Source organism: Medicago truncatula, chromosome 8 (genome assembly GCF_003473485.1).
Source record: "Medicago truncatula cultivar Jemalong A17 chromosome 8, MtrunA17r5.0-ANR, whole genome shotgun sequence".
Lineage (NCBI taxonomy): Eukaryota > Viridiplantae > Streptophyta > Magnoliopsida > Fabales > Fabaceae > Medicago > Medicago truncatula.
The window spans coordinates 15,438,145-15,454,050 of NC_053049.1; the positions used below are offsets into that span (position 1 = coordinate 15,438,145).

A 15,906-nucleotide genomic window follows, 5' to 3' on the forward strand; every position below is an offset into this window, starting at 1 on the left:
TCTTCTCTTTTCTTCACTTGGGTTTTCTTTCTTTTTCTTCTATCTTCACTTCTCATTCAATTCTCTCTATTTTCTCTAGCCACCCTTTTTGTGAAATGGTGTGAAATGAGAGTCTAACCTTAATTCTTCTCATAAGCTATCCTTATATACTACAACTAATGGGCTAGGTTACCTCAATTCATAATGGGCCTAGTGACTCTTACCACTCAATTAAAAGTTACCACTCACTTGACTCATTAAATCATCTCAATAATTAACATCTCAAAATAATTACCTCAATTTACTACAACTTAGTAAAAATAACTATTCACACTAAAAACACTAAAATACTCTTCCTTCTAAAATTACTAGTTTACCCTCGCTCCTCAAATGACCAAAATACCCTTAGTTCTAAAATGACTAAAATACCCTTGTCGCCTAAAAATCCACTAATCCCAAGTCATACACACAATCAAGCAAATAAACACGTATAATAAATAAATAAAAATCTTAACGAAAAACGGGTTGTTACAGTGAACCCTAAAAGTAAGTACTTAGTGAGGTGACATACCTAATATTGATGTATATCTGCAAAAATCAAGAAGTAACTAGTTAGTAATGAGAAAACAGGCGACTTCACGACTTAGATCAGCCTAGCATCTCCACTCTTCTTTCACCATGGTAAGGTAGACGCTGATAAGGCTGCCTGTTTGTAGAACTACCGAGAGGGAGAGTGTGCTATGTGCTTCTATGATTCATAGATGGGCAGACCTTTAAGAACATTAGGATAACACTGATCGGATTTTAGGAAAGCCAACATAAGTTTTATGTTTCAAATACATCTGAGGGAGTAAGACTTCACACGTCAGTCCGCATGATTAGCATGTGCAACTCGATAGCTGGAGGGAAACGTGTCCATCTCTCTGAGAGAGTAAGGCCGCACACGTACGGATAATCGTGTGATAAGCAGGTGCAACTTGGCAGCTAATAAGTAGTAAAACCACATGAACTCATCACTTAGATAGATAAACGATTAATTTCAACTACTCTATTAAATGCTAAACTACTACTTCCTCGGTCCTTATTATAAGAGAAAAACATAAAAATAAAAATAAATATCAAAACCAATGAAGTTATTAGTTGTTATTTTTTTTTTTTATTGTTTTGGCAAATATGCCCTGATAAAAAGTTTTGATGGATTAAAAGGAAAAATTTAACGTAAGAGTAAAAGGTCCTTTAAGCAATAAATTCACCTTAAAAGTTATGACTTTTTCTTGTAAATAGGATCAAAAAATTCTCCAAAAATTCTCTTATATTAAGGACTAGAGGGAGTAATTATAAATACTATATGTAATTCATATATTTTTTGGAACCGAAAAATTTATTAATAACAAAGTCTCTGCACAAGACGAAGATGGGTCCGTAAGACATAAACTACAAAGTAAAGGGTGTCGTATATAGGTTGAACACAAAAAAAAAAAAAAAAAAAAAAAAAAAAAATGCATACACCATACATCTTAAACACCAATAAAAAAAAACCTCAAAAACCAAATCAAAGACACAAAAACCAAGTGATACCTCAAATAACCAACATAAACCAAAAGTTGAGCCAAAACCTTACACTCTATCTTAAATAACCACATTAACAAAATTCAAACAGTTATCGTCCGCTACTCACACCAAAGTCACTCCATTACACTCGTTGCCACCCGTAGTAACAAAAACTCACATTCTCATCACCACAAATAACACCTCACCTCATAAAGATTGAAAAAACTATATGGGTGCCTAAGGCTAAGGCTTTGTTGGCCTTGAACTATACACATGATGTTATTCTATGTTATTTTATTTGATCGTAGTCGTCGTTAAACATCATGTTCATACATTGAGATTGAGAATACACATGCCGAAAAATATTATATCGTCATTGATTAGATTATAAATCTTACTAACAGAAAATGGACTCCATGATTATATATCTATCCCAGCTGGTATAACATTTTTTAATACCACTAGATCACAAGGTTCCATTTCTTAAATAAAATCCTAAACTAATTAAAATTATTGAATGAGTACTGGCATCGTGCTATAAATAATAGCTGGTTATTAACACAATTTTCAAGCTAACGAAAATTGCAACTAGTGTTGTGTTCTCCTTCAATGGCTTCAACAGATCTCACAAATATGAAAGAAGACCAATCAAGGGATGGACAAGAAACAATTAGCGAAGAAAACAAGGTAATCCATGATTATAATAACCTAATCTTGTCTCTTCCTAGAGAAAATGGATGTGATACTCAATATTTTTATTTTTATCATGGATTTTGGTGTCCATCAACTCTTATCCAATCTGTGAACTCTTTTCAAAATAATTTTCATGCCAAAGATAGTGATATTGTAGTTGCATCCATGCCAAAATCTGGCACTACTTGGCTTAAAGGTCTTGCATATGCTATTGTTAATCGCCAACATTTTACCTCCTTAGAGAATAACCATCCATTACTATCATTTAATCCACATGAACTTGTGCCTCATTTTGAAGTAAGTGGTAATAATACAGATGGTCAAATGCCTCAAATTGATGTACCAAATATGGTTGAACCAAGGCTTTATGGAACTCACATGCCATTTCCTTCGTTGCCCAAGTCAATTCAAGAGTCCAATTGTAAAATAATTTATATATGTAGAAACCCATTTGATACATTTGTATCATATTGGACTTTCATCAACAAACTCAGATTAAAGAAATCTTTAACTGAATTAACTTTGGAGGAATCTTTTGAAAGGTACTGTAAGGGAATATGTTTTTTTGGTCCGTTCTGGGACAATATGTTGGGTTACTTGAAGGAGAGCATAGAAAGACCAGATAGGGTTTTATTCTTGAAATATGAAGACCTTAAAGAAGATGTTAATTTTCACACGAAAAGAATTGCAGAATTTGTGGGATTTCCTTTCACTGAAGAAGAGGAAAATAATGGAGTGATTGAAAATATAATCAAGTTATGCAGCTTTGAGAGTATGAAGGAATCAAGTGAAAATAAATCTGGAACTGCAGCACTAAAGATTGAGAGAGAGTTTTTCTTTCGAAAGGGAGAAATAGGGGATTGGGTGAATTATCTCTCCCCTTCGATGATAAAAAAATTATCCAAAGTCATGGAAGAAAAATTAAGTGGATCAAGCCTATCATTTAAGGGGTGCCCTTAACTCTGCTAAGTTAGTGATTACATACTTTGATGGTGTTTTAAGGTATAATAATACGTGGTTGATGTTTGTGCATTCTTTTTTTTTTTTTTTTTAATTTGCAAAATAAAGACATGTTACCTGTCTCATCAATTATGTGGTAATCTTCATTGTTACCAATGAACCACATCGAGAAACACATCGATGGGAAGCATCAGTGTGTGTGTATGATTTTTCCTATTGAACTTAGGCAAGCCTTCAAGGCACAAGTTAAGGAACTCGTTATAGAAATAAACGTATCAAAAGTCGTGCAGTCAATTTCTCAAAAGTTAAATTATGATGTTTTCCAATGCAAAGTTGCTTATTTTAGGTTCCTTAACATGTGCCTTTACGGCACAAGTTAACATGACCCTTGAACTTATTTACTTATTTGTAACTAAAGGTTTTGTGAGTGTTAACTTAAAATCAGATTTTGCAGGAATCGTGGCAAGATGGCTGGGCAACATGGCACGATTGGAGGTTTCAGTTTTGAAGCAAGCCACTGGAAAAATCATGCCACGATGGGATCGCAACGTGGCACGATGGTGCGCTGGCAGCGAATAACAAAAACGTATTTTTGGGTGCAGATTTGTTCCAAATTTTAAGCGATACTTTTACTATAAATATAAACCTTGTATCAACCTAAACTTTGAGATAGAAGGGGCTGAAACAAGGGTTTAGAAAGGCAACAACAAAACCAGGGTTTGTATAGAGTTTGTCTCTTTGGAACAAACACTAGGGTTTGAGGGTTAATTCACCTTGGGAAATACTATTAGGATTGAGTCTTTTGGTTACGGAAAGAGGTTGAGACTTTGGGTAGAATTAGGCGGGAGACTTATTCTTGTAACCCATTGATATCTCTTTTGTAACGTTACTCATCATATAATGGAACGGAGGGCTGCTCTCTCCCCCAGACTAGGTCAATTTGGACTGAACTGGGCCAACAAATTCTTTTGTGTTCACCCTTCTTTTCTCTCGCTGTTGTTTTCTACTTTTGGCTTGTGTTTGTAATTGTTCCATACACTTTGTTTTGGTTGCTTGACTATCCCTTGTTCCACACATCAAGTTTGTTGTTGGTGTGATTTTTCATCGAATTCGCAACAATTGGCGCCCACCGTGGGGCAAGGGTAGGCATGGCAACAAAACCCGTGCCCATGGGTACCCGCCCAAACCAACCCCGATTTGACGGGTTTTCCCCGATTTGACTGGGTCTGGGTATGGGTTCGGGTTTTCCCCGATTTCAAAATACGGGTACGGGACAGGTAACGGGATATATGTATCCACCCCGAACCCATACCCGAACCCTACCCGAATGTAGAAAGGTCATATTTTTATTTTTGTTTAGGGGGTTGATAATGATATGCCATGTTATTTGGTTTGATAATTGTCATGATATAAGAATTTTCATTGATAGGTAAAGGATCAACCGAATTATTCAATAAGGAAATGTTAAAATGAACGCAAATTGTTGGATAATGCATTACAACATTATCATTGAAGCTTAAAAAAACTCTTTTTTTACTAAACAAATTGATACACTACGGGGATGGGGATGGGGCGGGAATACCCGAACCCATTGGGGACGGGAATGAGATTCAATTTCTCATCCCCGTTGGGTATGGGTAGGGTAACAGGTAAGTATATGGGAGTAGGGGATGGGGATTGGGAAGGCAAAACCCGTCCCCACCCCGCACCAATGCCATACCTAGGCAAGTGTCAAAGGATAATCCAGTACCATGGGTTCAAAGTGGGATATTGAGAAGTTTACCGGAGATAACGATTTTGGGTTATGGAAGGTAAAGATGGAAGCGGTGTTAATACAGCAAAAGTGTGAGAAAGTTTTTAAGGATGAAGGTTCGCTACCGGTCACCATGTCACGAGCGGAGAAGACCGAGATGGTGGACAAGGCCAGGAGTGCCATTGTCTTGTTCCTCGGGGATAAAGTTTTGAAAGAAGTAGCAAATGAACCAACTGCGGCATCGATGTGGGCAAAGTTGGAATCTTTGTATATGACAAAGTCTTTGGCTCATCGGCAATTCCTAAAGCAACAACTCTACTCATTCAGGATGGTGGAGTCAAAGGCCATCATGGAGCAACTTACGGAGTTCAACAAAATCCTTGATGACTTGGAGAATATTGAGGTGCAACTTGAGGATGAGGATAAAGCTATACTCTTGTTGTGTGCTCTATCGAAATCTTTTGAATCGTTCAAAGATACCATGCTCTATGGCAAAGAAGGCACTGTTACCTTGGAAGAAGTTCAAGCGGCTTTGAGAACCAAGGAGTTGACCAAGTCCAAGGACTTGAGAGTTCATGAACACGGTGAAGGCCTAAGTGTCTCAAGAGGGAACGGTGGAGATAGAGGTAACCAGAGAAAGAGTGGTAATAAGTCAAAGTCTGAATGCTTTAACTGTCACAAGATGGGTCACTTCAAGAAGGATTGTCTGGAGATTAATGGTAACTCCGCACAAATTGTCTCTGAGGGTTATGAGGATGCAGGTGCTTTGATGGTGTGGTGTTGTTTGGAGGATGAAGAAGGTGATGGATCTCACCTTGGGATTGATGCCTAGTGGAGCGGTGGTCATCTGAAGAGACGTTAAATGTAACACCCCGTTTTCCCAACGTAAAAATTTCATTTAAATAATCAGAGTTCTCAACATAAACGGAATGTCACACTTCTTTTCAAAAATCGTAAATGGAATAAATAACTATTTATCCTTCATAAATCAATAACATAATATTTAATACTTTGCAGCGGAATTTATTCAACATCTAAAATAGTCTTTGGCACGAAGGCCTCATTAAAACATCTCTTAAAAATCCAAATTAAATCATAGTCATGTAAAAACATAAGCAATACGTAAAGGAATAGAAAATAGCCACAACAAAATTCCGTCCCGTTACGTATTAGAGCACCTAAGACACACGAGAGGGAAACCTCACACGACATCAACTATTTTTGGTTACCTGCAAGTTACCCATGGTGGGCAACAATTAGAAGGGGTGAGATTTCACAAAACAATAATATTAAACATATAATTCAATAATTATATTTAACAACATGAAAACATCATAATATTCATCATATATAATAATATATCATATATCACATCATTAATAGTTCAAATAAAGAATCACAGCTTAAACAATTGACAACTTAACACTTTTGACTCGACAAATGCGACTCCAACTTGACTATGCAACTTAGACCGACTCATGCAGCTTAGTTAAATAACAACAGCGACACAGTAGTATACAAAAACAGCATGACATAATAATATCAAATGCAAGTCAATCAACGTCTCAATTATTCACAGATAATCTAATTGATGCATATACAATTATATCTGAATATAAACAACATCAAATGATAATCAACATCTTAAAACATCATAAATACATATAAAACTTCATCAATCATGGACAATATCGTATTCACAAACATATACATACATATACTAATTCATCAATCATAATCAATTATTCACTATGACCTACGTTCAGTAATTTGACCATAACTCAAGTTGTATAAATCATTTTTAAGTCAAACCAACGGCACTAGAAAGCTAACATCCATACCTACAACTTTCGTGTTTATACCTAAGACCAATTATGTACCAATCAATACCAGTTTTCATTTCAAATTCGGACAAAGTTGTGCTGAAATTCATAAAAATTCACTGTGACCTACGTTCAGTAATTTGACCATAACTCAAGTTCTATAAATCTTTTTGACGTCAGACCAACGGCATTAGAAAGCTAACATCCATACCTACAACTTTCGTGTTTACCCCTAAGATCAATTCTTTACCGATCAATACCAGTTTTTATTTCAAATTCGGGGCAGAGATGAAAAGAAAAATCAGAAAAAGCAACTTATATTATTCAACTTCACTTTTATTCAAAATCATCACAATCATCACTCTTATCTCTAATTCTCCAACCTTTCTAATTCAATCGTACACTTGCTAAATGCAATCATCAGAATTATTTAGATTAATAGAATTGTAAGTTAGTCTCACCCTTACCTTATAACTCAAAATCGCAGCACTCCTAGGTCTCTTGCTCTTCTCTTGGCTTTTTCTCCCTTTTCTTCAAAATTGATCGTACGTTATGTTTTTTCTAAACTAGTTTCTCCTATTTATAACCCTTATTTTCTATTTTATCTTATTTCTCTTTCTCCCCAAAACTCTCTAAAATCTCATAACAAACCCTCAACTCAATCTTATTTCTATAACAAATAACAAATATATCTCTATAACAAATATATTTCTAAAACATATATATTTCTACACCAAATAACATATATATTATACTAATAAATACTAACATATAACATAACAAAATATCACTAATCAAAATAAATCATATAAATCACACAAATCATATAAGTATATCTAAACTCATTAAAATAATCAAATAATTAAATAATTCAAAGAGGGCGTTACATTAAACACTCAACATCAGCCTGGAGAGGCGGTGGTAAGAATACTCATGATCAGTCTGGAGAGGCGGAGGCAACAATACTCATGATCTACCTATTGAGGTGGAGTTTCAAGGTTGAAGACATAGTGGGATGTACGCATTTGCTAGTTGAGGTAGAGTACGCTCAGCGTGAGGTGGAGTTGAACACACTGGTAATGGTACGACAATGGAAGACCTTGAGTGCTATGCTCTATGGTGAGCAAGGGATTTCTTCATGAAGACGGAAGGCATTCCGGGTTGAAGAATGTATAGCACGGCAAGCAGGATTACCCTAAAAAAAGGCCAAGGGTGATTGGATGCAAGGAGACCTTCAAGGAAGCAGGAGATGTCCTGTGTTGAAGATGTTATGGTGAATGCTTGTAGAACTACCTAAAACTCCTAGTGTAGTTGGACTGCAAGGACTCTTCGAGAAGACGGAAGACGTTCTGATGGCTGAAGAGGTTAAGGTGAATGCTTGTGGAACTACCTAAAATTCCTAGTGTAGTTGGACTGCAAGGACCTTCGAGAAGACGGAAGATATTCCGATGGCTGAAGGGGTTAGAGTGTAAACTTGTGGAGCTACTTGGTGTAGTGGGAAGCAAGGGAGATAACAGCAATGGTGGTTGATGTTAGATTGGCATCATCACTGATTTGAAGTCAAGGTGGAGAATTGTGAGAGTTAACTTAAAATCAGATTCTGCAGGAATCGTGACACGATGGCTGGGCAACGTGACACGATTGGAGGTTTCAGTTTTGAAGCAAGCCACTAGAAAAATCGTGTCACGATGGGATCGCAACGTGGCATGATGGTGCGCTGGCAGCGAATAACAGAAACGTATTTTTGGGTGCAAATTTGTTCCAAATTTTAAGCGATACTTTTACTATAAATATAGACCTTGTATCAGACTAAACTTTGAGATAGAGGGGGCTGAAACAAGGGTTTAGAAAGGCAACAACAAAACTATGGTTTGTATAGAGTTTGTCTCTTTGGAACAAACACTAGGGTTTTAGGGTTGATTCACCTTGGAAAACACTATTAGGATTGAGTCTCTTGGTTACGAGAAGAGGGTTGGGACTTTGGGTAGAATTAGGCGGGAGATTTATTCTTGTAACCCATTGATATCTCTTTTGTAACGTTACTCATCATACAGTGGAACGGAGGGCTGCTCTCTCCCCCAGACTAGGTCAATTTAGACCGAACTGGGTCAACAAATTATTTTGTGTTCTCTCTTCTTTTCTCTCGCTGTTGTTTTCTACTTTTGGCTTGTGTTTATAATTGTTCCATACACTTTGTTTTGATTGCTTGACTATCCCTTGCTCCACACATCAAGTTTGTTATTGGTGTGATTTTTCATCGAATTCGCAACATGTTTAATGGTTTTGGTTGAAGAATCGATAGATACTCTGGTTTATAAGGTGTAAAGTGGTGTCTTGCATGCTTAATAATGAAGCTGGATTGTTAGTTAAATCATGGGTTCTCTTTTGCTCTTTCTGCATAACTGTGCAGGTGGGAAGATGTTTGCAGTATAAGTTAGCAGTTTTTTATTTTTATTTGTTGTGTATGTTTAATCAATTTTATTATTCTTAATACATCTTCTTTCTTACATATAAGTTCAGGAAAACAAAAATCTTCTTTCTTATATGATAATACATATAAATCATTCTAAGGATGCCTCGAATTGAAGAGTCAAATGATTGAACATTGTAGTTTAGTCTTTAACCATATGAATTGGATGATCTCTAAATTATGTATTATCAATAGTTTTGAACTGGCAAGTATGATATTTTAGCATTTTATCTGTATTTAAGAACTCATGGTACTTAATTTTGCAATAAATTTCACTTGGCTTTTGTAAGCATTTGTGTACAAAATTTATTTAATTTGAATAAGAACGGTTATTGGTAAATACAGAACAACATAATTCTTTCTTTTTTTGACAAACGAACATCATTAATTTATGTAGGTTTGAGGTTTTATTTTGTGTATTAGTTTTTTTTCTTCTGCTTATTGTTTGTTATCTTTTTGTGGAAAATATGTTTATGACGCTATAGATTCAAAAATCATTTTTTGGTTTGTTTGATAGGGGTATTAAACCAAATTATTTCAACTGCAATGACATAGTATTTTCTTTTTTTAAAGGTGACATATATCTTTTTTATTATTCTTATTATTAGCACATGCTTTGATTAGTGAATTTCTTTTAGGCATAACACGAACTTAAAATGAATCCTCATTTTTATGTGATGTGTTTTAATACTTATTATAGTAGTTTACTCCAAAAATCTTAGACCAATTTTAAGATATAGAACATAAAATATTTAATTTTTAATTTAAGTCGAGTAAAATTTCATGTTCAACCCGTGCACCGCACGGGTCTAAACACTAGTTCAGTATAGTATTTACCTCATTCAAATTTTTTATTTGCTTTATATTAACTTTATTACAATTTTAAATTTATTTATCCTATTTTTAAAACAATAACTCATTATTTCATTCATCACAATAGTAGAAATATAAAATAGAATCAAATCAAAGATATGTTGACGAGCATACAATTTTGATGTCCTTGCTATACTATGAGCGACACAATTTGCTTGTCTTCTAACAAAACTTATCTTAAAGTTTGGATTTTGTTGAAACATAATCCTACATATAGCTATAATGTTGCCCTATTCCGACTTGTTTTTAAAACTATCAACAACGATGTCAACCACTACCTTACAATCTAGCTCAATATGCACTTTTGATAGGCCTAAATTACCAAGCTATCAAATAGCATCTCTTAAGTCCAACGCCTCTGCTTCCGATGGAGATGGAACACCCTCATACCACTTGGATTGTGCTTTTATGAAATGACCACAAGAGTTCCTAATGCACATAGTGATGCCAAAACCTTTGTTCACAAAAAAAGGTTGCATCAATGTTGCATTTGACATAATCTTCTTCCGGAGGGAGTAATTATAAATACTATATATAATTCATATATTTTTTGGAATCGAAAAATTTATTAATAACAAAGTCTCTGCACAAGACGAAGATGGGTCCGTAAGAAATAAACTACAAAGCAAAGGGTGTCGTATATAGGTTGAACACAAAAAAAAAATTAAAAAAATCCATACACCATACATCTTAAACACCAATAAAAAAAATCCTCAAAAACCAAATCAAATACACCAAAACCAAGCGATACCCCAAATAACCAACATAAACCAAAAGTTCAGCCAAAACCTTACACTCTATCGTAAATAACCACATAAACAAAATTCAAACAGCTATCGTCCGCTACTCACACCAAAGCCACTCCATTACACTCGTTGCCACCCGTGGCAACAACAACTCACATTCTCATCACCATAAACAACACCTCACCTCATAAAGATTGAAAAAACTATATGGGCGCCTAAGGCTAAGGCTTTGTTGGCCTTGCACTATACACATGCAGGCACGGATACAATGTGGGGGCAATGGGGTCAAGCGACCCCACTTGCCTCCACTTGTGTATTGCATTTTTAACCCAAAATTAGATATATATCTAGTTTGATCCCTCTTTAATAATTTATTACACTACACAAAATTACAAAACTAAGAAGGATCCTAATGAGTGTTCTAAGAGCACTAGTTAATAAATCAAAAGAAGTATTATTTTATTTTATTTTATAAAAAATTGTTATAATTATTATATTTATACAAATAACGCTTATTTTTTAGATAAAATTTTCTTTTATGAATTCTTTAACCAATTATCTTAGAGCACATCGTTGGCAAGACCATAAAACTACTATTATAATATAAATTATTCTTATATTTGTTGAAAAAGGTTGTAATTGACACTACGTTGGTGGTGAAAAAAATTAATTATGGTTATATTTTTTATACTCTGTTAGAAATGGACAAATATTTTAAACAAATCAACATTTTAGGGTAATTATAAATATAACTAGTATAATTTTTGCACGCTTACGCGTGTATAATGTTTTATATAAATTTTTATGTTATAACTTGATCCCACTTATCAAAATTTCTGAATCCGTCACTATACACATGATGTTATTCCATGTTATTTTATTTGATCGTAGTAGTCGTTAAACATCATGTTCATACATTGAGATTGAGAACACACATGCCGAAAAATATTATATCGTCATTGATTAGATTATAAATCTTACTAACAGAGAGTGGACTCCATGATTATATATCTATCCCAGCTGGTATAACATTTTTTAATACCATCACAAGGTTCGTGTGAAGTATTGTTTATTTTGCAATCTAATTAAAATTATTGAATGAATATTTTTTTTGAACAAATTATTGAATGAATACTAGTTAAAATTATTGAATGAATACTGGTATCATGCTATAAATAATAGCTGGTTATTAACACAATTTTCAAGCTAACGAAAATTGCAACTAGTGTTGTGTTCTCCTTCAATGGCTTCAACAGATCTCACAAATATGAAAGAAGACCAATCAAGGGATGGACAAGAAACAATTAGCGAAGAAAACAAGGTAATCCATGATTATAATAACCTAATCTTGTCACTTCCTAAAGAAAATGGGTGGGGATTGTCCCAAAATGTATATTTTCAATGTTTTTGGTGTCCATCAAATATGATCCAACCTATAATCTCTTTTCAAAACAATTTCCAAGCCAAACACAATGATATTGTTGTTGCTAGCTTACCAAAATCAGGCACCACTTGGTTGAGAGCATTTACATTTACAATTGTTAATCGCAATCAATACTCTTTTGAGAATCATCCATTACTTAAATCCATTATACATGAACTAGTGCCTTCCATTGAACGTAATCTTTATGCTGCTGATATCAAAGACCGAATTCCTCTATCAAAAATAATTGAACCAAGGCTTTTTGGGACTCACATTCCATTTCCTTCACTTGCCAAGTCAATTCAAGACTCCAATTGTAAGATAGTTTATATAAGTAGAAATCCATTTGATACTTTTGTGTCATATTGGATTTTCATTAATAAAATAAGGTCAAAACATCCATCTTTACCAGTTTTAAGCTTAGAGGAAACTTTTGAAAGTTTTTGTAATGGGATTACTCCATTTGGTTCATTTTGGGAGCATAATTTAGGTTACTTGAAAGAAAGTATGATTAGGCCAGACAAAGTTATATTTTTGAAATATGAAGAACTTAAAGAAGATCCAATTTTTCATGTCACTAGACTTGCAACATTTTTGGGCTATTCTTTCACTCAAGAAGAGGAATCGAAAAAAGTGGTAGAAAACATAATCAATTTATGTTGTTTTGAAACGATGAAGGAATTGGAGGTAAATAAATTTGGATCTGTTCGGTCAGACATTGAGAACAAATTCTTCTTTCGAAAGGCCAAAGTAGAAGATTGGAAAAATTACCTTTCCCCTTCAATGGAAGAAAAACTGTCCAAAATTGTGGATGAAAAGTTAAGCGTACCGATGAGCCACTTAGAGAGTCACACTACTAACATTATCAAATAATCAACATGCATGGCACAAATGTTGTTTATTTTCTTTTGCAGAATAAAGAGGTATTTGTTAGGGTGGCTACTTGCCACCTTAGTTCCTTATGCTTGATCCTCATTGTTTGGTGTTTTGATGTATTTGGCTGGTTAGATTTAAGTTTGATGTATTTCACGTATTTCTCTTTATATATATTGCCATTAAAAAATAGTGTATGCTAGATTAAATAAATCAGTTGAATGTAAAAGTGTGTTTAATGACCTGGTTAATGGTTTCTTTTGAGCTTTCCTAAACTTCATATTATTTCCTTTACATAGAAAAAGAGACAAAAGCTTCTTCGCATTTGAGCAAAGATATCACCTTGATAAACATTGAATTCAAAAAAAGGAACAAATTCACAGATTAAATGATTGCATTGTGATTAACAATACACCACAAGAAGATATTAAATCCTCGTGTGAATGTATTCTAATCTAAATGTGCAATGTTTTTCTATGCCAATGCACCCTTAAAAAAGAAGATATTAAAGATTCTTTAATCTACACCCTTTTTATTAGCTTTTCTATTTTTATTTACCATGGACATTATTCATCATTGATTTTCAACCTATGAAATGAGTGTTTGAAGGAAAATTTACCCAATTTTGTTTATTCATTTTAACAAATAGAAAGTCAAACTATCTTTATACAACTAAAATATCTTCATTTTCACCTATAATACTAGTCCATTTATCATGCCTATAATGAGAAGAGCTGCTTCCTAAAAAAACATCATATATAATGAAAAATTTCTTATTCCAATTCAGGCATGGCCCTTAAACACTCATACATATAAGAGAGGCACAATAATAAATGAAAAATAAAACTAACACAAATGATTTTGCATCAACATGGCCACAAATCACCCCAAATAATGGCTTTCTTGGCTTGACGATGCAATGCAGGATTCTTGCTCTTTGTTATAACCATACGAGCAAAATTCACCCTTTGAGACATCTCTTTTGATTGATCTACACACATTTATAGTTACTTGTCTACCCCTTCTAATAGGCATGAACAAAATTCTGGCCCAACCACCTCCAAGATAAGCGATCTGTGTTTATTCTTCCATTTCATTATCATCTTCGCCATCCCCATCAGTTTCCAAACCATCAGATTCAGGGTCGGACCTTGGGGTACGCAAAGAGCTCAATGGAGTTGGACCTCCTCAAAGTATGGGCCTCAGAAAAAAAAATTGTATAGCTCAGTGGTACTACTAAGTACTACCCCACTAAATAAAAAATTCCTTATTATTTTTCTCTCTGATACCACGCGTTCCATCACCATCACTCTATCAGACTTTCATTTTCTTCTTCTCCGATTTGATTTCCTTTTCCTCTTCTGTTGTCTTGTTTTAGGCCTGTTAGAATTGGGTCCTCTTACTTTTGGTGTTAGGTGAATTTTTTTGGAAGCGTGGTTTGAGGTTCCTCATGTATACGATAGTGATTTTCACATTTGGGTGTATAGCATATATACAGCACCTTATATTTATCTTTTAAAAATTTTAAATAGAACATTATTCTTTTAAAAAAAATACGTTTTTATTTTATTACGGACTTCTTTTCACTTACAGAGCAGAGCCTTCAGATTCGTAGGAACGACTCTGATCATATTCATATCTTCTTACTACATCTACTTCATGTGGAACATCATCATCAGCTTCTTGCAACTTCAACCAGTCTTCTGAAAAAGTTACAAGAAATAAATACAATTTGCAATTCAGTTCCAGAAAACATTTTCTTTTAATTTCGTGTTTTCACTAATAGTTATAAATTGTAAAAATATCACACTAAAAGTCAGTTTTTTTTTTTGGTCGGGATTTGAATCTAAACCTTGCATATATTATGCATTGTCCCTACCAACTGAGTTAAGCTCACGGAATCAGAAATTTATTTAACAAGAGGAAAGCTTGTATTTCCTATTTTCATTGTTAATAACCAAATATGCTACCTTGGTTTCACACTACAACTTATTTTTTGAAGATTTGTATATAGAACAAGTGAAAGAAAATAAGTTATTTTCATTTTGTGTTGTCCTATTTGTACTCTGAAAAAGTTCAAACATGAAGTATTTATTTAAAACACTTATTTTCAATGTCCAAAATTCAAGATTGGCTACAGGTTGTTACATTGAATGTAAAAGGTTCTGAACATAAATGAACCTTCTAAAGCTGAAGTAGAGGTGGTTAGCGATCACATGGGAATTTGGTGGAATGAAAGCCTTATGTGATAGTTCATTGGCAATGCATGGATTAGTAATGCTCAAGACTTGTGAACTGATACAGTCTGATCTGATCACATACAAAACGAAACTGAACATACAAAACGAATTCAGCTGAACTGTTTAGTTTGTGTCAATATAAATTTAAAAATTGAATGGAAAAAAGTGACTAAATTTGTTTACTATTTCAATATAGGGAAGTCATTGTTATCATGCTATCTTCAAGATTTCACTCAATACGAAGACCACTGCAGCACCCTCCAAAACATAGCTTTGGTTATACATCCAATAGAGCAATACCAAAATTGCCAACTTACAAAACACGTATACAATACAAAAAGATAGCACCGTGCTTTAATTTTAAGTATCTTGGGCAATTGAGTATCTTGTTCAAACAAGTTATGTTTGACAATTGAACAAAACTTCTAAGGATGGACTCTTCATGTGAACTCTTTTAAAGGAAAGAAACTAAGTATCGTTTACGTTTCACCAGTTTGGATTTACATGTTACATCTTAAACAA

At 34.1% G+C, this 15,906-nt stretch overlaps 2 protein-coding genes across 3 annotated transcripts; both read left to right on the forward strand.

Moving 5' to 3' along the window:
* The first annotated feature begins 2,063 nt into the window (after positions 1–2,063).
* LOC11444010 (cytosolic sulfotransferase 15) lies at positions 2,064–4,100 on the forward strand. Of its 2 annotated transcripts, none has more exons than XM_024772575.2 (2): positions 2,064–3,225; positions 3,629–4,100. In XM_024772575.2, the coding sequence occupies exon 1, from the start codon at positions 2,140–2,142 to the stop codon at positions 3,181–3,183; it is 1,044 nt and encodes a 347-aa protein (XP_024628343.1). In that variant the 5' UTR covers positions 2,064–2,139; the 3' UTR covers positions 3,184–3,225; positions 3,629–4,100. The 2 variants fall into 2 exon arrangements, with proteins under 2 accessions (XP_024628343.1, XP_024628342.1); XM_024772574.2 differs by having other exon boundaries at positions 2,065–3,225; positions 3,638–4,100.
* Positions 4,101–12,032: 7,932 nt separating this feature from the next.
* On the forward strand, positions 12,033–13,414 carry LOC11445767 (cytosolic sulfotransferase 15). Its single transcript, XM_003627909.4, has one exon. The coding sequence runs from the start codon at positions 12,092–12,094 to the stop codon at positions 13,142–13,144; it is 1,053 nt and encodes a 350-aa protein (XP_003627957.1). The 5' UTR covers positions 12,033–12,091; the 3' UTR covers positions 13,145–13,414.
* Positions 13,415–15,906: the final 2,492 nt, after the last annotated feature.

Excerpts from the sequence above, each read along its gene's own strand:
- LOC11444010 (XM_024772575.2), top strand. The coding sequence starts at position 2,140 with ATGGCTTCAACAGATCTCACAAATATGAAAGAAGACCAATCAAGGGAT.
- LOC11445767 (XM_003627909.4), top strand. The coding sequence starts at position 12,092 with ATGGCTTCAACAGATCTCACAAATATGAAAGAAGACCAATCAAGGGAT.